The sequence below is a fragment of the Pleurodeles waltl genome, chromosome 10 (assembly GCF_031143425.1).
Source record: "Pleurodeles waltl isolate 20211129_DDA chromosome 10, aPleWal1.hap1.20221129, whole genome shotgun sequence".
Classification (NCBI taxonomy): domain Eukaryota; kingdom Metazoa; phylum Chordata; class Amphibia; order Caudata; family Salamandridae; genus Pleurodeles; species Pleurodeles waltl.
Genome location: NC_090449.1, coordinates 624,138,094 through 624,161,804, shown reverse-complemented (window position 1 = coordinate 624,161,804; position 23,711 = coordinate 624,138,094). Strand labels below are relative to the sequence as shown.

General features: G+C 43.5%; 1 protein-coding gene across 1 annotated transcript in view; it reads left to right on the top strand.

Annotated features, from left to right (window-relative positions):
* The window catches only part of WDR86 (WD repeat domain 86), a 309,109-nt gene that overhangs the window by 32,745 nt on the left and 252,653 nt on the right, over positions 1-23,711 (top strand). The window contains exon 4 of the mRNA XM_069211095.1: positions 1,579-1,999. Coding sequence (XP_069067196.1) covers positions 1,579-1,999 — 421 coding nt within the window. The remainder of the gene's footprint in view (positions 1-1,578; positions 2,000-23,711) is intronic.

Genomic DNA, 23,711 nt, shown 5'->3' with positions numbered 1-23,711 from the left:
ATTTGTAAAGAAACAATAAATCATAGATTTTCTCTTAGTGAAATAAATAATTGTAATCTACTGTGACTTGCGGTTTGGGTTTAACCACAGGTAGCTCAAGAACGGCTACAATGGCAATCTCGTGACGACCAACTCCAACAGGGAGCCAGTCACAGGGACCAATAGGGTTCAATTGAATAGCTGCCTAGCAGTTAAAGCAGTCTCCGGTCTGACTACATAGGAATCAATGAAGTGGTCCTGATGCAAAGGATGCAGAATGTTGAAGATGCTCATGGGTGCTGAGCTGGTGTTGGAGATCTTCCTGGGGCCACCCCTCAGTCCACGAACATGGTGGGACAGCTTTGGCCACAGGGACAATAACAAACCAGAGGTTCCCTTTAAATGGCATTAACTTCCTTGCTGGGAGACTAAACTGCACTCAGATGACTCTCTGAGGTCCAGTAGATGCAGGTGCAACTTTAAGTGTAAAGATGCGGTCTCACAGGCTGTGCTTAGGTATACTAAATTGCAATATGTCACTTACAGAAGTGCCTAGATTGACTTTCAGATGCAAGGAACTAATCTGGTTGACAGGTCCAAAATTAATAACAAGAATTATCAGACACTACCCAAATTCTGATTATCCTTTCTGCTGTTCTCATTTCCTCCTGTGCTACCTGCCTACCTCATAAGATCATGTACCCCTTTCTTCCTTGCACTGTTGCTCACAATTTTTCCATCAAACAGGATATGGACATATGTGAATCATGCCCAGGTCTGGCTGGAAAAAAGGGTGAGGCAACAAAGGAGTAGCTGAGACTGAGAGAGGGGATGACGACTCTCAGCAAATCCTGTGTTAATCATGTTATTGTATTTGGATGTGGTCAGTGCTGCTACGGACTGTCCGTTTTCCACCCACACCTTTGACTGGTACCTCTCATTTACCCTCTGTCCACTGAACGGCATTTAATAATGCAGCAGTAAGATTGTATACATTTTGTTCTGTCTTCACTGTTAACCATGTGAATAGCCAATGTCAAGTGCCTCAGGTAATAAGGATAGACCGGATGTGTGTAATTGTACTAAGTGCTTTATGACTATGCCGCCTTTATTTGGTATTGCCTTCCTAACAAGATTCGTGCTAATCTAACATAACATCTGTTAAACCCCTACACTCTTATTCTAACAGTAGCCTTGGATCCACAGCACCTAGAAAACCCATGGTGTTTGATTGTCTAGTAACACTTCCATAGCACAGTTAATCATTACTGTATCGTGTAACAAACTTGCCTTAATCTGCTGTAAAAAATCAGAAGATATGCACCCATAGAACAATAACAAAATATGGGAAAGAAGCATTTTTCCAAATGTTTTTTCGGATATAGTCATAAGCAATATCCCAAAACTGATAAATTAAAAAGGCGATGAAAATGATGCCACCTTTGTTGATGACAACCAATTGCATTTTAGAATTCATTCTGACCAAAGGTGTCATAGCATATGCCTTTGTTATCTTTATTTTATGTTGATGGATGTGGAGCAGTGAACTAACAAAGGATATGAGACTGCAGCATTCAAAACCATCTTTTTTGTTAACAGGATCCTGGTTGTCAAAGACTATTTGCTTAGTGGATCTTATGATAGGACTGCACGCTGTTGGAGTGTGGACACAGGCAAGCAGATCCAGGTATTCCGGGGTCATCGGAATAGTGTCTTGACTCTGGCTAACTTTTCCCTAGACGAGGTACTGGAAGAATCAGAAATGGAAGATAAACAAAGCAAGGAATTTCTGGTGACGGGCAGCACAGACTGCACAATCAAAATTTGGGAGATTTCCAGCGGGTGTTGTTATCAGACTTTGCGAGGACACTTGGGGGCAGTGCTGTATGTGGTTCTTGATAAATCAAGTAAAGAACTGTTCTCTGGCAGCACAGACTATACTATTCGGAGGTGGAACATGCTGACTGGTGACCAATTAAAAGTGTTCAGTGATCATCAGGGATCTGTCATCTGCCTGGAGGTAAGAGCATTGAATTTTGTCTTGCACAATAAAGTGGTTTATATCTTTTGATCTTTAAACTTGGTGGATGAAATTAACCAACAAAGAAGGAGTAAAAAAAAAAAGAAGAGGCAAAGGAGGGTCGCCCTTGTGTTAAAGGCATTGAGTGGTTGCCCTGTTGTCCATATGTTTAGGTCTAACATCCATATTGACATAGCACGATCTTCAACATTTCATATAATCATTCTCCTGTCCACTGAAATGTGATGCTTGGCTTAAAATGGATCTTGTTTACATTAAGCCTTATGATGATCATTTGATTGAAATGATTTCCCATACAATAGACATGGCTGCAAACTAGATTTCCCATAATGTCATACTAAGGTCTTATTAAATCTCTTTGAATGTTACAATTAAAAAATCTGGAGGTAAGCATGGAGAACAATGCTCCTAAAAGTTAGTGTGAATGCTTCCCTTCTTTATGCACATCTGTAGTATACTTATAAAACTTAAATCATTTGTTAAATCAAAATTGGCACCTGATGTATCCCTCTTGTTTAAAATTGCGCCCAGTTTTAAATTAATTGCAGAGACAGATGTCTTTCCTGCACCTCAGTGTTCAAAAGCCACCCCCAGCGTGCTGACGATATGCCAGCTTTCTCCTCCTTAAATGTGTCCTTGAGATCATGCATGTGCCTTCCTGCTGTCTGTTCATGTGAGCGCAATTTCCCCAGCTGGCGGTATAGAAATGGGGTATTTCCGTGCTCTACAGTTTTAGATGTGTCCAAACAGATAACTGGGAAATGCTATGTCTGGAGGGAGTTAGGGGTGCCCTCTTGATTTCTGATTCGCAGCCATTTTGGGTTCAAATTTAGAGCTTTTTTGCCTGCAATTGAGCAGCATTCTAGGTTCAATTGCTAAGTAATTGTGTGTTCAAAATGCAGATTGCTGACTCGCATCTATTGTTTGTGTCTCGAGGTGGTTACTGTAATTTCCTTTTGGGAGGAGAATGTCTGTCATAGGAAAGTTGTCCATGCTCAGTGAATGAGAATCAGGTCAGTCCTGGGTTGGAGGATCAAGGTGTATATGCTGGTCGTCTGGTTAGCACATCACCCTACAGGATTATGGCTATTTATTAGTGTGGAGAATGTTAACAGAACATGTTCGAATTAGCAATCAGATGGCAACCAACAAAACTCAATTTCTTAATCCTTATTTTGACAACTCCGTAAACTGGATGTAATAAGTATCCTTTAAAAAACATTTTATCACCCAAAATGTTGCCCTATTATGTACGTGGACGAGGCACATAGGCCGTCAGGACGCACACTGACTGTGTGCCCCAAAGAAGTGGCACACAGTCAGTGCACCCCCAGAGGGGAACTCCTGCAAGGGGAAAAAGGGTGTCCCCTTGACCCGAGGCAACCCCCTGCGGGCGGTAAAGGGTGAAGTCACTCACTGCACCCACCTGCAGGGGGAACTCTTTCCCTCCTAGGAAGTAGAGGCAGGTGCAGCTTGTGCAGAGAAAGATGGACTGGCTGCTTCAAACAGCGGTCCACTTTTCAATAATGTGCTGCCCTCAGGGCAGCGTATGTCTGTGGCTGCCATTGAGCAGTACTTTTTTTGTAATAGAGAGCACTATCCCTGTTTGTGTCCAGCACATATGTTTAAAGGTGCATTTTGACCCAAACAAGGGCAATACACCCTCTCCATAAAACAAGCCCTGGTGTAATGGTGATTTGTTTGTACATTTTTACTGTAAGCCTATGTCTAAAAAAAGAAAAAGAAAAAAGAGGATGCCTAAACGTGGATGCTAAATACATGCAATAAAAGTGTATTTAAAATAAAAAACAATTTAATATTTGTTTTATAGAACAGTACTTGTGCTTCATGGCAAGCATCCACGCTTAGAACAGTTTTACTTTTAAAGCACATGATAGAAAATTATGACTCTTGTACAAAAACAATTTTATCAGTATTTCAGTCTGTATGTAATTGCATTCCACAAAAAAATAATTTCAAGGCAGACTGTGGCCCATATTTATACTTTCTGATGCAAAACTGTGTTTGCACAGCTTTCAGTCAAAAAGTATAGCGCCTTCCAGGAAGCCAGCCGGGCGCCAAATTTATGGAATGGCACAATCCGGCGCAAAGGGTGGGCTAGGGTAAAAAAAATTATGTTATCTGGGTGGGGGTGGCAGTATGGGAGAAGGGGGTTTTTCACCAAAAAATGATGATAGGCTGATTAGAGGCAAAAAAATGACTCTACCAGCCTAGCATAATTTTCTGATGCGCAACCATCCATACCACATGACTCCTGTCTTAGAAAAGAAAGAAGTCATGCCCACCACTCCAATGGCCAGCACAGGGGACAAGGGTCCCCTGGGCATGGACATTGCACCCAGGGCCATGCATGGGGCCCCAAGATAGGCAGGCCCCTGGTAGCACTTTAATTAAAAGAAATACTTACCAATACTTACCCTACTTACCTAGGATGGGGTCCCCCATCCTCTGGTGTCTCTCTGGTGTGGGAGGGGGTGCTCCTGGGGTTGGAGGAGGGCACCGGTGGACCCATTCCATGGTGTTCAACCATGGAAATGGGTCCACAGGTCCCCTAACACCTGGTCTGACTCAGGCATTAAATAAGGGTGCAAAGCAAGCTTTGCACCATTATTTAGGCCCTAGTGCCACCCATGCATCATTTTAGCATGGGGGGTAAATATGGGGCTATGAGGATAGCACAATTTTTTAGATGAGAACGCCTATCTTGCATCTCATTGACGCAAGGTAGGTTCACACATCTAAAAAATGTTGCAAACTCCAATATTTTGACGTTAGACATGTCTACCATCAAAATATAAATATAGAGTTAATTTTATGCTGAACTTGCGTAAAAGAAAATGACGCAAATTTGGTTCAAATGGACTATAAATATGCCCCTGTGTGTCTCCTCACTTTGTGGGGCTCTTAGAGAAGACATTACTAAAGTGGTAGGCAGTCCTCAAATCGTGTTGGAGCATCTGGAAGTAGTTACACAGAGGGCATCGGAGATTCATCTCCACATTACTCCCTCCAGAGTCACCAGATTTTGTCATATTTTTTTAGGAAATCCTTTAACCTCATCCTCAAACCTTTCTGCCAGTAGACAACAATGCATACTGGACCTCCTGTGCTTTAGTGTCAGCATCTCGACGCTACCTCACCTCCAGCTATACTCAGTTGTGCAATCAAGAGACCCAAGTTATAAATGAGCTTACTGTATTTTGGCAGCATGGCACCCCAGTTATGCTCAGTTCTTCAAGTCTGGTTGTCAGTGGTAGTTACATTCCCAGTGAGTTGTTCAGGCATTGCAGAATGTCTTCCAAGTATTTAATCTCTTTGGGACACATCCATTTTGTGTAAAAGTTTCCCACTTGTGCATATCCATCCGATTCTGTTTTCTCGACCTACCTCAGTCTAGTCTAATCTAGGTGTAATGGAAACGGTGTAGCTCCTTTAATTGGTCTAGACGAATGTATGCTTGAAATACAACCTCTCTTGGGTATTGTAGTGCATCTTCCCATTCCATGTCATTTAGGTCCCCCCAGGTTTGCCTCCCACTTTCCCTTGACATGCGTTCCTTGGAGTTTTGTTGATAAGCGTTTTATAAATAAGGAAGCTTTCTGAACTAGCTATTCCGAAAAAAGTATGTGTTACAGCGGGCCCCTTCTGCCATCCGGGAGTCCCTTGTAGCGAGAGCCCTCAAGGCGTGCCCGAGTCTCAAATATCTGAGACACTCTAAAAGCTCAAGGCTGAACGACTCTAACTTTGCAACACTGACGTAATTTAGGCGTCGCCATGGGTCACAGCTTCGACCCTTTGCTTGTCACCTGCAACTCCTGGCACTGCCTTTGCAATCCCTGCCTCAGAGGTGGCAAAATCAGTGCCAAGAACACATGGCGGTTCGAGATCTTTATTTTCTGCTCAATTTTCATTATACTAATAGTGAATATATTCCATTATTCACTACTAGTGAAATAAAAAACGGAACACACTTAATTGGAATGCGTTCTTTAGTGGCAGCTGTGGTGAAATAAAATGGTTTTAAATGTAAGTGGCGTGTGTGCTTGTAGGCGGGAGTGCTTTTATGTAAGAAAGTGTGTATGTGTGAACATGTATGTCTATGTGTAAACATGCACGAGTGAAGATGATTGAGAATCAGTGACAGGTAGTGAGTGACATTGAGTGAGACTGAGGCCCAGACCACTATTCTTTGACGCAAGCTATTTCTGTACCATAGTTGCTGCATGTTCTTGCCTCAAAGGGAAAAGAGAAAACATGCCATTTCTACTAAGACATGAGCCCAAATGTACAAAAAATGGGAATTGTGATGTCCTAATTGCGATTGTTACCAAATCTCAATTAGGAAATCACAATTTCTAATATAAGAACACTTCCAAACTTCAGGTAGTGATTTCTAATGGTGTCTCAGACAGACCTAACTCATGCATATTAATAGATAGGTCGCAATTTGCGATCCATTAGGTATTGCAGCCATCACTGGGATGGTGGCCCACGGGAGTCAATAGACAACCATGTCTTTTTAATAAAGCAATCTTTTTTTGAAATTCAGTCCATTTTCGTTTAAAGAAGAGGGATTGTGTTTCAAAAAATAAAATTAAATGATTAAGTTTCATTTTTAAAGAGTAGGCAGAGCTCCAAGCTCTTAAAAAACTATTTGTTTCATCATTGTCAAAGGGAAGGGGTTCTGCATTTTTTTTACTAGCACCTCAAGGGTGGTGGTAACCATTCGCAAATGGGAAGGGGTCCACACGGAACCTCTTCCCATTTGCGAATGGTTACTACCACCCTTGAGGTCTTAGTAAAAAAATGAAAGTTATGTGATTGTAATTCGACCGCAAAACATTCATACGTAGCGCTGCAATTCGGTATTTCCCAGGAGCACACTAAGCACGCCTCGCCAAATACTAAATAACTAAGCTCTAAATGCGATTTGGTAAAATATTACTGAATGGCAATTTGTACTTTGCACAAATGAAAAAACCTTTTTGCTGTCAGAAACGGACCAATTCTATGAATCAAGCCATTTGCGACAGCAAAAAAGCTCTTGTACATATGGCCCTAAGTCCTTCTTTTCTCTCCCCATTGGCTGGCGCACTTTTGGTAGCCATGCACCAATGCACACACTCTTCGCCATAGGGCAAGTGTGTGCTTGTTCTTTGAAGCATAGAAAGAACATTGCTTTAAGACCTTTTACAATGATGTGTGCTTTACAATATATCACACAAGCGAGATTGGAAAAACAAGATGAAATAAAAATATTTCTCGTTGTTATGTCTGTCTCAAGGAAGCATAAGATTTTGGAGCATATTCCTATCTAGCAATGTTTGTAGATAGGGATTTGTGTCAAAACTAATGGATGTTTGCCTGAGAGCGCCCATGCATCACCCTTAGAACCCCCCCTTGACACAAGCTAACTCAAGTAGCACTTAGCACAACTTTGCATTATTACTTTCAAATACAATCCAACACTAATCCTGATTTGCGTTGGATAGTAAATTGCCCCATAACACTTAGTGCTGGGTTTACCTCACAAAAGTGACAGAAATCTGGCGTTAACCATTAGTAAACCTGTATTTGATTGTCAGTAATTATGAGTGAGTGAAAATAAGTGAGATTAAGAGTGAATGCAAGTGAGTGAGTGAAAATGAATAAGAAATAGTGTAAGGTGCTGTAAGAGAATGAGTATGAGTGAGAGAATGAGTGAGACTGAGTAAATGTCAGCAACACTATGATATGACGCTTGCAAGTTTGTTGTTGGCCCTTTTTGGAAACTGGCTGAGGGGATTAAACACTACTCAAGCAGCAGGCACAATCTCTGTCAAGGTGAGACACAAAGCAGTCAAGGATAACTTTGAGGCAACTTCTAAAGTATTTGTAGAGCACTTCACACTTTAATAAAGTGAAAGCACAACACAAGAAAAATCTGGCCCCAATTTAGACAAATAGAGTAAAACGTAATACATTTTTTGAGAACAAAATGGCAAAAACCCAATCAGTAGAACTGGAGATATGCAATTTTAAAGATTTAAGTGAAAATAGGGCCTCGAAGAACAAAGAGCCTTCTGGTCGAGCTGAACTGGGACAGAATCACAAGTTCAGGTCAACTGCAATGGAGTACAGGCTGGATACAGGGACCAAGTTTGGCCCACTGAACCAGAATACCTTAAATCCTGGTTGCAGAGCACTGCAAGATCCCTTGTCGAGGATGTGTCATGCAGAGGTGGTTCTGAGGAGCTGTGATGTTCAATTGTGCATCCTCATCGAGGATGCCGTCAACGAGTTGCTTGTAATGCAAAGTCCTGTTTTGAAGATACTTTGCGCACTGGTGGTTTCGAAGAAGCTGTGGGGCTGCAAGGTGGAGTTCTGCATCAACATCCTGGATGCCATCAATGAGGTGTTTGTGATGCGAAGGCCTGCGTTGAAGATGCATTGCGCAGAGGTGGTTCCAAGGAGACTGTGGATTGTGATGTGAAGCCATGCATCATGGATGTGTCACACAGCGGCAATTGTAATGCAGAGCTGCGAGGAGATGCGTTCATGCTGTCTTAGTTTGGTCCACAGGAACACAGCTGGGCTGGCAGAGAACACTCAGACCTACTTCCAAAGGTTCAGGACTGGGATGGCATCCCTCGGAGGTCAGGACTAACAGTAAGGTGAGAGTCCAGGTACTGGGTTCACATGATTGGAGACTATTCTGCCCTTGAGGCTTCAAATCAGGCAGCCAACTGGCCTTTGGAATCACTGTAGTGATCTTGGGATCAAGATGCAGTAGTGAAAAATGAATGTAAGAGTTTTTCACTCCCAGGACATGTACAGTTTAAAATTACATGTCCAACCTTTTAATTACTCTGCACCCTGCCCAGTTGGCTATTTATGGCCTACGCTATTGGTGACATATACATATTCAAAAGAAAGGTCTGGCACCAGGTTTATTTAGCCAGGTTGATATGGCATTTTAAAACTGCCCACACAGGCTGCAGTGGCAGGCCTGAGGCATATTTAAAAAGCTTTTTAAGTTGATGGACCAATCAGCGCTGCAGGCCCACCAGTAATATTTATTTCTCAGACTCTGTGATATATATATAGTACCAGTTTGCTAGAGACTTACAAGTAATTTAATGTGCCAATTGGGTAAAAGCCAATTTCACCATTTTTAAATGTGAGATTACAAGCACTTAGCATTGGTTAGCAGTGGTAAAGTGTACAGAATCCTAAAAGCCACCAAAAGCGGTCTTATGGAGACACACACAGCAAAATAGTGGCACTGGCATACTTGCAGAAATTGTTAGCATGTCTGAACACCTGTGACAGCACTGGTACACTGGAATAAATTCTTAGCTTAAGGGGTACCAATAGTAAAATATGGTACTGCCATACTACAGGTCATGTCATATAGGGCACCCGTGGAAAAATACTGGTATATTTCATGTAAGTCGTGGCATGTGGACACCAATGGCAAAATGCTGGTACTTCACTCTGGAGGTAATTCTTGGCATAAAGGTTGACAACTTGGCAATTGGGAGGATGGCAAACATGACAACATGCTGGTCCTGACATACTGAATTTGACATAAGGGTCAAAAATGGTGTACATATATGGCATAAATTGCAAAATTCTGGCATTTGCATATTTTATGTCATTTTTAGGTCGAGCCTAGGTAGGGCGCATGTGCTGTCCCCAAGACCTGTTGTACTGAGTGAAGGACTTTGAGCCCATCTGTTGCATTACCATAGGTTGATGGCAGTGTCATTTTCTTTGCTGCCGCCTAAATGGTTTGCACAGCCAATACCTCACTTCCATTTTGGCTGAGGAGCACCGGCCAAGTACAGTTTCCTTACGCCTTGGTTGTTTGGATAGACTCTTTTTTTCAATTGTCTCCTGACTCTCGTGTTTGTCAGTAAACACTCGTGTTCACTTGTGCGCAGCCATTTTCCGCTTTTGCCCTTCACTTGTTTCAATTGTTTCCTGCTTTCATGATTGTCAGTAAGCATTCATGTTCACTCGTGCACAGTAGTTTGCGGCGTTTGCCCTTCACTTGTTTTAATTGTTTCCTGCCTCTTGTGTTTGTCAGTAAGCACTCATGTTCCCACGCACTCAGTCGTTTTCCGCATTTGCCCTTCACTTGTTTATTACTTCACATAATCACAAAATGCATCCAGTTGTGGCTTGTGGATGTGTGTTTTTTATAAATTTTTTTGTTTGGTGGCTTTATATAGTGTGAAATCGATCAGAAGGTACTGAATCCTCAACACGGCTCTCCCTGCACAGCAGGAGAGCCAGTACTACAATATTCACTGCATTTGGGGAAACTCGCCCCATAGTGCTTTGCGGAGCATTCCTTTTACAACACATTTTGCTCATAACGCCTGTGGTGGTCCTAGGACAATAGGACCACCACCAAACCATTCACCACAACATGCTTTTTCAGTCCTTCTCGGTCACACAAGGTTGTTGGGGGGCAGATTCATAACCTCTCCCCCCAATCAATGTCTTTTTAAGGTCTCTCATGGCTGGAACTTTTGTTTTACAACTGAGAGTAGATTGTTATCCAAAGGTCTTGTTAGTGATAATATTCTAACATCCCTGGGAAAGGATGCAGAGGACATACTGTCAGTAGGAGGGCTGTGCCATTTATTGCACAGATGACTGTTAACATTTTCAAACTGCTATCCTCCACAAACCTGGAACATTTCTGAGTCAGATGTATAAACGACTGAAGCGCAGAACGTTGGCCCGAGCTCCGGACTCAGTTTCTTGAGTGGGACACTCCATTCGGTGATACACAATACTTTGTTTGTTTTTCTTGTGCTTTGCATAACGCAACCCACCGACCACGTATGTCAGAGATGCAAGGCCATTTCTCACTCTGTGACCCATTTTTGGCAAAACTGTGCTGTCTCTCTCTCAACACACTGCGATGACGGCACTGCATCCTAGACACTGCTTTGTAATTTTTCTTGGCTCAAGCGCTGTAAGGTAACACACCGTACCAAACGTGTGGGGCCTTTTTTTATTCCTGACACAATGTCATCATATATGTATGCTCAGGTTTGCTGTTTCTTGATTAACTATTTTCATGTGCCACTGCCTGCTGTGTTATGGATATATATTTTTAATTTGCTTTCTTCTTCAAAGCTTTTGCACCGTGTTTACTTATCACGTGAAACTGTACATTTTGTTCTCATTTACATTCACAGTAAACAACACAAAACAGATAAAAACAATACTCACTGCACTCGGGGAAACTGACCTCATAAAGCTTTGCGGGCATTCCTTTTACAACACGTTTTTGCCTCTAACAAAGCCTCTGATGGTACCAGGACAATGGAATCCCCACCAAAACATTCAACATGACTTGATGTCCAGGCCATCTTCTGGGTCACATTAGGTTAGGGGGACTCCAAAATCATAATCTTTCTCACCATTCAATATCTTTGTTTCCGCCCGTCAGCCCAGCGGGAAAGTCGTAATGGGCCCTTGTTTGTTGAGCATGGCTACCACCTCGTTTTTCCATGCATTCGGTTTCAGATGGTATTTGTCCGTCCAGTTCTAACAGTAACGATTCACATTTTGAAATGCACTTTGAGAAAAAGATGATCATCCAAATGCAGAAAGACCTGATCTGCATACATACACAGTTTGTAGTCTTTAGAGGCAAGTTTATTTACCAAAGGTCAAACATAACTTTTGCAGAGACATAAAGATGACCCTTACAAAACTCCTTGTTAGACTGGTAATTTATTAACCACAAATTATGACAATTGTGCCGCTTTTGAACTGCCTGATAAGAAAAGACTTCAGCCACAGCATCTCAGATTTCTTGAAGCTGATCATATCGAAATGGGATAATCTATAACAAGAGCTACTTCTGATCAACGAAAATAGTCCTGAGCTACCAATGCCTTTGATTTTTGTTGCAGTAGTGGCCACATCAAATACAAACACAAAATTTACCACAACTTGCAGGATTCCTCATAGCCGCCACCTGGTATTTTGGCAAAATATTGAATTTGAAATACCAGAACTCAAAAATATCTGAAAAAAATATTGTGATTCAAAAATATTGTGGTATGGAATATTTTTGTCAAGCATATCGATTTTTTGATTTTATATTGCTTTTAAGACTATCTTTGTTTTAAATATTTTTTTCAGTAACATGGTTGGTTTTTTAAATTAGTTTTAAAAGTTTTAGTTATTACAATAGTTTTAGATGCTATTATTGCTGGTATAATTGTTATTCATTTTCAAAAATGTAGTTTGCATTTGTAAGGGTTATTTTAATGTTATTAGTGATATACAGTGTTCTAGCAAGTAGTTGGGTTTGTAGGGAGCTACGTTGGGAAGTTATTTAGATATAAATATGTATAATTTGCTGTTACTGTATTTTTCATTGGTAATTATTTTTTTATTGATAATTATGCCAATATTTAGTGTTAAATTATATTTTAATTTGAAAATGTAAATTTACATTTTTAATTTAGTTTTATTATTAGTTAAAGTAAGTTATATTTTTGTAGCGGATTGTTGGACTTGTAGGATTATAGGGTGAGCAGGTAATTCAGTTATAAAAAATAAAATGTAGTGATCATTATTTTGTAATTGGTAATTATATAATTCATTATTTATTATTTAAATAGTGTATTATCTATTTTCTTAGGTTATATATTAGTTGTTGGATTTGCAGGGATATAGAATGGTATTTTAAAAAAAATGAGAAGTTAGTATTAATTATTTTGAAATCATTAATTATTTAATTGATTGCCAATTATGTAAATAGTTTAATACTGATTTATGTAAATTATATTTAGTTGTGGGTTGCTAGGTTTGTAGAAGATTATGGTGAGTAGTTGAATTAAAGTACTTTTTTTTAAATTAAATGTTGTTTTTTTAATATGTGATTATTACTTATGTAGATTATTTAATGTATGGATTATTGTGTAACTGTTGTAAGTGTATACTGATTTATTTATTTTAGTATGTATGTTTGTTTTTATATATTTATTAAACATGTGTTTTTAGGTGAATTGGTCAGTAATAACATAAACATATATTTTTTATATTACTCTACATATTTATGTAATTAATTATGATTAATGTTTTTTCTATGTAGTTTTTGTGGTCATTTAATTTGTTTCAGAGATGACCTTTGTTATTTAAAATTAATTATGTTTTTCTTATTGTTTTAAATCATCAAGTAGATAGGTGATGATTTATTACTGAATTATTTTTTTATAGTTAGTGGATGATATTAGTATCAAGAATATTTTATAGGTCTAGGAACATGATATTGTGGTAAAGAATATTTTTGCATGATATTTTTGTCACCGATATTCTTTACCACAATATTGTGTCATTGATCCATCCATATCGATGTATATCACAGTATTGTGTGGCAAAATATTGTCATAGCAAATTATCATAATCAGAATATTCCAGAGTATAGACTAATAATACCATGAAAGAACACAAACATACACATATATACATTGAAAATACAGACATATAAATAGTTATATAGATTAATAGATGTGGAGTTAAGAATGCAAGTAAAATTAGGCTCACTTATACCTTCATGATTGTGGTAGTGGATATTCTGGACACAGAATTTTGGCTGGATTATATTCAAAACTGAATATTGTAGGGGAACACTAACCACCCCAAAGCTTAAGAGAGGGTTACTAATCACATCAGGAAAAGCATTATCAATATGAAATGCCTCCACATGACTAATGAAGTAATAACCACAGCAGAAAGTGTCAACTAGAAAAAATGAAATACTAGCAGCTATAAATCTCCCCCTCTCGGTTTGAACTGTGATTCAAAAAGCAGCTTTAACTATATTGTTGATTTTAAATAATGTTTTAACATCAGGTGACCATTTTCTCAAATACATGTTTTTTTTCTATCAGATAAGCAAATTCACATATTGGATTGACACACAAAATCGTGTCATTTTCAGAAAAAACTCAAATTTTGTCTCAACAATCAGTCTCATGCATGGTCGGCAAATGTCAGCTTGTGATTTTCAACACACAAATGGATCACATTGACAGATTTTGCTCCACCTGCCCACAGCAGTGCCATCATATGCTACAGATGCCCACCATAATGCCAGAGATGCCTTCATTATGCAAGGATGCCCACCATTAGGTCAGGGTCAAAATTGTGCCATGGCTGCCCTCCATAACACTAAGAACCAGCACAACAAGTTAGTCAGGACATTTTATATTCCAAGGATGGCCACGATCATATGATAGCTGGCCACAATTAGGCCAAGCATTCTCACAATATGGCGAGGATAGCTGCCATTATGCCATGGTTAATCCAAGGTAGCACAACATATGTAAAGATGTAACATTCTTATGCCAGTACCAACATTGCGCCAACATTGTGTTAGCAATAGTTATAATTGTGCCAGTGATGAACTCCATATATTGTAGGCACCATATACATTTGGCGTTCCCTAAAACCAGGAATGCTTTGAAGGTGAGAAAATGTCACTCAATGAAGGACACAATACCAGCCACATAAACAAGGGGGTTCTGGTTGACTAGGTTATGGACCTAAGCCAGGCAGAACCCACCACTCTAGTCAGAGTAACCCATGCTCACCACCTTGGTAGCTTGGCCAGAGCAGTCAGGCTCATCCCAGAGGCAATGTGCAAAGCATTTACACAACACCCACACACCCGTGACCCAATAAATACACCACAAAAGAGACTCCACACAGTATTACTTGGATATATAGCTTATATTATTTATAAGTCATAGACCACAACCACATAATTCAACTATCACCTTGCCAACTAGGCAATTGCCAAACATCACGATGAGTGCATCTGCAATAAACATTTCCACATTGCACACATCATGAAAAACACCATTACTACACCCACTCTGCAATCCTGGAAATATTACTCATTATCTTGACCAGTATAAGGCCTACAACAACATATGTTCCTCTCAGAACTGCAAAATGCAGTATGTAATTCATAAGTCACGAGAACCACCCAATACTTCCCACCACTGTGATCAACACATAGATATTGCACACCTGGGCTTATACTATATGTGCTTATACTATAATGCCAAACAGTGAACTGTTCACCCAAATGTAGGTAACAGGGCCACCTCCCCACCTACAGCATTGATTGCGATTCTGTGGAGCTCAGCCGGGGTGGGTCCTCCGTCGAAGATTCCTTCCTGTCCCGGCCACGGAGCCGTTTATGCCTCTCCAAAGGTTTGTCACAAGAAAAGAGGAGAGAGCCCACACACTCCACACATGAGTTAGGAGACCTCACCAGGTTCCCCCACATGCAGAATAGCAAGCAGCAGCCGCCCACATCTGTGCGGTGCAGCTGTTGATCTCCTTGATGAAACAGCACGTTCGGAGCCCTCCACGGTCTCTTGGATCATTTCCAGTGCTGGCACACTGTAGAATGTACTGAGATGTGGGGGGAGCCCTCACACGGCTCCTCACCTCCGTGACCCAATGAGAGCCTCCGACAAGGACCTCAGTCACTCCTCTTTACTCAGGCCGTCGGAAGTGTCTGCTTTGGCACAAAGACTTCCCTACAGTAGGGGCTCCAGTGGGGGATCTCAGGTGGCCCGCAACAGGATCCCGAGACAGGTAGATGGTGCTGCTGGATGGCACCTCTTCCTCAGGCAGTGTAAGTCATGTCCCCTTTTCCAAACGGGGGAAGTGGTCAAACTAGTGCTCCATCTGCTCCAGGGATTTCAGACAAGAGCAGATGGCTCGGTCTGACAAACGAAAAAAAATAAAAAGGGGGCTACTTACGGGGCACTTCAGATTTGTGTCCCACAAGGCGTTCCCCAGATGAGGTGTGCGACACTCACTGGTCACCTGGAGGGAAAAACACATGCTGCTTTTAGCCTCAATCCAGCGTTGTCCTGGAATTCCTCAAGGTCCCAACTGAGCAGGGAGGGCGCCAGACCACCTATCCCTGGAGAGCACTGGAGCCACAAGAGCAGAAAACAGGCAGCAGGCCAGCACATCAAGGACCTTGTAGCGAGGTGACAGACCAGGTTGCAGCCCTGCGGGCCACAGGCCAGCCTAACAAGCAAGTAAGTCCAGTGGGAAACTGGCACCCTGTTGCAGTACCCTCCCCTACCCCCACCTTTTGCCTGGTTTCAGGATGCAACTTGTACTGAAGTGCACTGGTCCGCAGTGCCAGTGTTCTTTCCCTAAAATTGCAAAAGTATTAGCACAACTGGCAACACCTTTAGATACCACTATAAGTCCCTAGTAAATGGTATGTAGGTACCCAGGATACCCAGGATACCTTTAGATACCACTATAAGTCCCGAGAAAATGCTATGTAGGTACTCAGGACATTGGGTACTAAGGGTAGGCCCCTGAGGGCAGCAGCACAGTTTGTGCCACACTCGGGGACCATGCATCTAAATGCACCCAGCATTGCCACGGCAGGCTGAGTGTCCTGATGCAATCCTAAAATGCAAAACTGACATGGCACACAGCCTGTGTGACTGGTCCACTACACACTGCATGCAATATAAGTAAGTCACCTCTCTAGCAGGCCTTTCAGCTGTAAGGCAGGGTGCAGTGTACTGCATTTGTGGGCATAGATGCATGAGCAAATGCCCCTACCGTGTCCTTGCCAAACCTGGAGCATAGTACGTGAACAGAGAAGCTTTGTTACATGCCCGTGCTGGACACTGTTCAGTACGAGTTTCACAGCTACTTGATGGCCACTCTGAACTCTGGGTTGTTTGGTATCAAACAGCTCAGGCCAATAAATCCAAACTGGTAGCAGTATTGTATTTATTGCAAAATGTACTCAGGGGCCACCTTAGACGTGACCCCTGCAAAAGTTAACTAACCCTGGTATGGTTGCTGGTTGGTCACAACCAGCCTGCCACCACCAGACAAGATTCTGGAACACTAGGGTGTGAACCTGTCCTCCCTGGGTCCAGAGAACAAAGCCCTTTCTGGGCAGAGGTTTTAAACCTCCTCCTCCAGGAATGTGCACAGCCCTGCCTGTGAGCTTCAAAGGGCTTGCTGCCCTTAAAACTCAACCCCCAGACCTGCTGCTAGCAGCAGATGGGTGCCCCCATTGCAAATCCACACTTTTGGCAGGAGCAACAGTGGGAAAATGCACAAAGGACAGGTGGAGTGACCAACTCCAGCTTGCACCACCCCTAAGGTGACTAGCTTGCACTGTTTGCTGCCACATTGACCTTGCATTTCAAACTGCTTGCCAAAGCCTAAGCTCCCTTTTTATGACACCTAATTCATCCCTCAGGTAAGCCTTAGATAGACCTATGGGCATGGTGCGGTGTATGTTAAATGTAGGGCATATATTTTTATGTTTTATATGTCCTAGTAGTGGTAAACAGCCTGTTTCGTTTTTCACTATTGGGAGTGCTGCTCCTCTCATGGGTTTGCATTGGGAATGCCCTTATTTATGTCTAAGTAGTAATTTCTGATCTGTAAGGAGTAGCGTGAGCATGTTTGGTATGTTTAAAATGGTAGTCAGAAATCCTTACTATTTTAGAAATGCCACTTTTAGAAAGTTTGCAATTCCCTCTACTTATGACTATAGTGCTTTGCAGCCTGACTCCAGTCCACATCTAGGGAAGCAAGACAGCTACCCTTGGTGCATACTTTCCAGACAGCCATAACACAGGTAGAGCTAGGTGTGACAGAAGAGGCATGTGCATACTGATAGTATTCCTTGGCTAGGGAGATGGAGGGTCACTCATATCTTACATGTCAACAGGCTATGTCCTGCCCTGACACAATGGACTTATTACCCCTTAGTGATGTCTGGAGATAGGCCTGGGTTTGAAAGGGGTTGTGTTTCATGTGAAAGGGTTCCATGGGACCAGTAGAGTGCCTAAAAAGGCCAGCACTCTCCGTGTCACGGGCAACAAGAGAGCGAGCACTGACATAGGAACCGAACGGCTGGAGCTACCCCGGTTGACACACTCTGCTGGAATCACAACCTCCCCCCTCGTGTTGCCATGACAACCTAGGTGTGCTTGCCGTGCTACATGTCTGGGGCAGGGCGTGACAGACTACCTCAGGCCCCACCCCCATCCACAAGGAAGAACCGGCACACAACGAATGGTACTGGGAATGAGAAACACAAGGCTCTGGCGGCTGTGCCACCCTGCTGCAACCCACGTGCTGTATGGCAGGAGCCACCCCGTGCGCTCTCAGGAGATTGGAGAGGGTGCGCAACAGCGAGGGACCAAGCGAAGTCACCCCCATGTGTGGAAGCTCCTGCCTCTCTCTTACTGTAATTAACCCAATTGGAACATACAGGCGCCACAATCCCCATTTTTACTTTGTACTTGTCAGCACACTCTTTCTAAGGTACACTCACCAGGTCTTTTCTGCCACTGGGCAGGCCTTGGGATATTGGGATACCGCCAAACATATCCCAGGACATACTAGTATACTTGGCAACTATAGAAGAACGTCCTGGCATCCATGGCACTAGAATTACCGTAACCCTGCTATTAAGGGCACAGGTGTTCCGGCAGACCCCAGTTCTAGTCTAGTTACTGTATAAACCTTAACCTGTTGAGTGCGGGCGTCGGCCACTGGCCGACGCCCACACACCCTCCCTGGTGCGGGTCACGACCAGTGGCCGACACCAGGAAGGGTATTAATAAATTCTCGGGTGCGTCGCACCCGAGGATTATTATTTTTTTTTTTAACTTCCCTCGGGAGACACAGAAGCTTCCGTGTCTCCCCCCGCCCCCACCCGCCCCTTTGTGACGTCAGCGCGCCGCGAGGCGCGCTGACGTTTCAAAGGTGTTTTCCCCATCAAAGCAGGAAGCAGCCTTGCGGCCGCTTCCTGCTTTGATGGGGAAAACGGCCTTTTCCACGTTCGGAAAGGCCTCGTAAGAAAGGGGAGAGTCTCCCCTTTCTTACGAGGCCTTCCTGAAAGTGTTTCCTGGCCCCCGATCGCAGCACAGCGAGACACTCCCCTTTCTTACGAGGCCTTCCTGAAAGTGTTTCCTGGCCCCCGGTCGCAGCTGTGCTGCGATCGGGGGCCAGGAAACACTTTCAGGAAGGCCCCGTAAGAAAGGGAAGACTCTCCCCTTTCTTACGAGGCCTTCCCGAACGTGGAAAAGGCCGTTTTCCCCATCAAAGCAGGAAGCGGCCGCAAGGCAGCTTCCTGCTTTGATGGGGAAAACACCTTTGAAACGTCAGCGCGCCTCGCGGCGCGCTGACGTCACAAAGGGGCGGGGGCCAGAAACAGTTTCAGAAGGCCTCGTAAGAAAGGGGAGAGTCTCCCCTTTCTTACGAGGCCTTCTGAAACTGTTTCCTGTCCCCCGATTGCAGCACAGCTGCGATCGGGGGCCAGGAAACACCACTAGACACCAGGGATTTCACTTTGGGGGGGCGGCCCCCCCCGAAAAAAAAAAAAAAAAAAAAAAAAATGAAATGACAGGTGGTCGCCCGTGGGGGCAATATTTTTTTTTAGATGTTGTAGGGCTTCCCTGGGGGCCATTTTGGCCCCCAAGGAAACCATACAACAACTAAAAAAAATATATATGTATATATAGATCTAAATATATCTATGTAGATAGATATATCTAGGTACATGGATATATCTATAGATATATCTATGTAGATAGATATATATATATATATATATATATATATATATATATATATATATATATATATATATATATATATATATAGAGGTAGATCTATATCAAAGAGATTTATAAAGCGCGCTACTCACCTGTGAGGGTCTCAAGGCGCTGGGGGGGGCACGGGGGGAGGGAAAGGGGCTGGGAGGTTCACTGTTCGAAATGCCAGGTTTTGAGGCCCTTCCTGAAAAGAAGTAGGTTTTGGGTCTTGCGAAGGTGGGTTGTGAGGGCGTTCCAGGTTTTGGGTGCAAGGTAGGAGAAGGATCTGCCCCCGGTGGTGGTGTGTTTGATGCGGGGGACAGAGGCGAGAGAGAGGTCAGCTGAGCGGACGTTTCGTGTGGGGGTGTGGAAGGTGACTCTCGTTGAGGTAGGCAGGGCCTGTGTTGTGGAGTGATTTGTGTGCGAGGATGAGGATCTTGAAGGTGATCCTTTTGTCAATGGGGAGCCAGTGGAGGGATTTGAGGTGTGGAGAGATGTGTTTGTGTCGGCGGAGGTCGAGGATGAGTCGTGCTGCTGAGTTCTGGATGCGTGTAGTTTGCGCTTGAGTTTTTGAGTGGTGCCGGCGTAGAGGGCGTTTCCGTAATCAAGCCTGCTGCTGATGAGTGCGTGAGTGACAGTTTTTCTGGTCTCTGTGGGGATCCATTTGAATGTTTTTCAGTATACGGAGTTTGTTGAAGCATGAGGAGGTAAGAGCGTTGATTTGTTGGGTCATCGAGAGGGAGGAGTCTAGGATGATGCTGAGGTTGCGTGCGTGGTTGGCGGGGGTGGGTGCAGGGCCTAGCGTGGTGGGCCACCATGGGGGGTCACAGGTGTTTTTGTGTGGGCCAAAGAGGATTATTTCGGTTTTGCTTGAGTTGAGTTTCAGGTGGTTGGCTGTCATATATATATCACTTTTGTCAATATGTGTGTGGTTTCCCTGGGGGGAAAAGGGTCCGACTTGTCTAGTGGCAGTTTTAGTGCCATAAAGAAGCGCAGAAGGTTTATATGCCTACTGCAAAGAGCACATCTGTATTTTATGTAAATAGCTGAGTACATTAGTAAAGTCTATGGAGAGATGAAGGGCACTTTTGCTGGGTGGTAATGAGGGAATCCGAGGAGGAGGGAGTGGGAGCACCAATAATGATTGTTGGACTGGGCGCAGGAGGTGCTAAAGACTGTGACGAATGGTATGTGACAAGGTGTTTTTTGAGTGTCTTGAAAGTACGTGCTGATTGAGGGAAGAAGCGCAGGTAAGGTGGCCTCTACTGTTGCACGTATCTCACACACACCATCGATTTTGTGACTGTCTACGTAGGCTAGTGTTTTAGAGCAACAGTTTAGCCAATAGCAGAGATGGCATCTTGATGGATGACTGCTGCCTGCACTCGGGTTATAGAGGACCGCTCTGACATAGGATCAGAGACTGAGACATCAGATACTGAGACAGCATCTGAGGGATAGGACAATGGCGCAGACTCTGGGAGTGATTTTTCAGTCAGAGGAGTCCCATTCGAAAACTCCTCTTCCAGTACATTATGAGGGAGGTGATGAGGACAGTCCTGCTGTCCCTTCGCAAGCTGTTCGTGCAACTGGGTAATAGTGGGTTAGGCCAACCCAGAGAGCAGGTGAATGCGGCGGCAAGCAGAGAGAGAGTGCTCTCTTGGGAGCTCCCCAATTTAGTTCAGCCCCAAATTCCACCACCCAAATCATATTGTGGAGACATCAAAATTGTCTATGGCAAAACAAACTGGTTTTGTAAGGCAGGCACCTGTGTTTTTGGTCCTGGATTCGGCGGCCATATAGAGAAACACACTAAACCCAAACATTTCTGGAAACTAGACATTCGGGGGAGTCCACAGAGGTGTGACTTGTGTGGATTCCCCAAAGTTTTCTTACCCAGAATACCCTGCAAAGCTGAAATGTTGAAAAAAACCTCAATTTTTCTCGCATTTCTGTCACACAAACTACAAGAATATGCTGGGATCCACAACATTCCTACCACCCAGTGACTCCTCACCTGTCCTGATAAAAACACTACCCCACTTGAGTGCCTACACCTAGTGCCTGTGTCAGGAATGGATCACCCCAGGGTCAACAGCTGCCTCATGTAAGGACCAACATTGACCGTTGTGTGATCTTTTCCTGTCGCAGGCACCAGGCCTAACCACACAAGTGAGGTATCATATTTATCGGGAGACTTGGGGGAACGCTGGGTGGAAGGAAATTTGTGGCTCCTCTCAGATTCCAGAACTTTCTGTCACCGAAATGTGAGGAAAACGTGTTATTTTAGCCACATTTTGAGGTTTGCAAAGGATTCTGGGTAACAGAACCTGGTCCGAGCCCCACAAGTCACCTCATCTTGGATTCCCCTGGGTTTCTAGTTTTCAAAAATGTGCTGGTTTGCTAGGTTTCCCCAGGTGCCGGCTGAGCTAGAGGCCAAAATCCACAGGTAGGCACTGTTTTCTATGAAAAAATGTGATGTGTCCACGTTGTGTTTTGGGGCATTTCCTGTCGCAGGCGCTAGGCCTACCCACACAAGTGAGGTATCATTTTTATCGGGAGACTTGGGGGAACGCTGGGTGGAAGGAAATTTGTGGCTCCTCTCAGATTCCAGAACTTTCTGTCACCGAAATGTGAGGAAAACGTGTTATTTTAGCCACATTTTGAGGTTTGCAAAGGATTCTGGGTAACAGAACCTGGTCCGAGCCCCACAAGTCACCTCATCTTGGATTCCCCTGGGTTTCTAGTTTTCAAAAATGTGCTGGTTTGCTAGGTTTCCCCAGGTGCCGGCTGAGCTAGAGGCCAAAATCCACAGGTAGGCACTGTTTTCTATGAAAAAATGTGATGTGTCCACGTTGTGTTTTGGGGCATTTCCTGTCGCAGGCGCTAGGCCTACCCACACAAGTGAGGTATCATTTTTATCGGGAGACTTGGAGGAACGCCGGGTGGAAGGAAATTTGTGGCTCCTCTCAGATTCCAGAACTTTCTGTCACCGAAATGTGAGGAAAACGTGTTATTTTAGCCACATTTTGAGGTTTGCAAAGGATTCTGGGTAACAGAACCTGGTCCGAGCCCCACAAGTCACCTCATCTTGGATTCCCCTGGGTTTCTAGTTTTAAAAAATGTGCTGGTTTGCTAGATTTCCCCAGGTGCCGGCTGAGCTAGAGGCCAAAATCCACAGGTAGGCACGGTTTTCTATGAAAAAATGTGATGTGTCCACGTTGTGTTTTGGGGCATTTCCTGTCGCAGGCGCTAGGCCTACCCACACAAGTGAGGTATCATTTTTATCGGGAGACTTGGGGGAACGCCGGGTGGAAGGAAATTTGAGGCTCCTCTCAGATTCCAGAACTTTCTGTCACCGAAATGTTAGGAAAACGTGTTATTTTAGCCACATTTTGAGGTTTGCAAAGGATTCTGGGTAACAGAACCTGGTCCGAGCCCCACAAGTCACCTCATCTTGGATTCCCCTGGGTTTCTAGTTTTCAAAAATGTGCTGGTTTGCTAGGTTTCCCCAGGTGCCGGCTGAGCTAGAGGCCAAAATCCACAGGTAGGCACTGTTTTCTATGAAAAAATGTGATGTGTCCACGTTGTGTTTTGGGGCATTTCCTGTCGCAGGCGCTAGGCCTACCCACACAAGTGAGGTATCATTTTTATCGGGAGACTTGGGGGAACGCTGGGTGGAAGGAAATTTGTGGCTCCTCTCAGATTCCAGAACTTTCTGTCACCGAAATGTGAGGAAAACGTGTTATTTTAGCCACATTTTGAGGTTTGCAAAGGATTCTGGGTAACAGAACCTGGTCCGAGCCCCACAAGTCACCTCATCTTGGATTCCCCTGGGTTTCTAGTTTTCAAAAATGTGCTGGTTTGCTAGGTTTCCCCAGGTGCCGGCTGAGCTAGAGGCCAAAATCCACAGGTAGGCACTGTTTTCTATGAAAAAATGTGATGTGTCCACGTTGTGTTTTGGGGCATTTCCTGTCGCAGGCGCTAGGCCTACCCACACAAGTGAGGTATCATTTTTATCGGGAGACTTGGAGGAA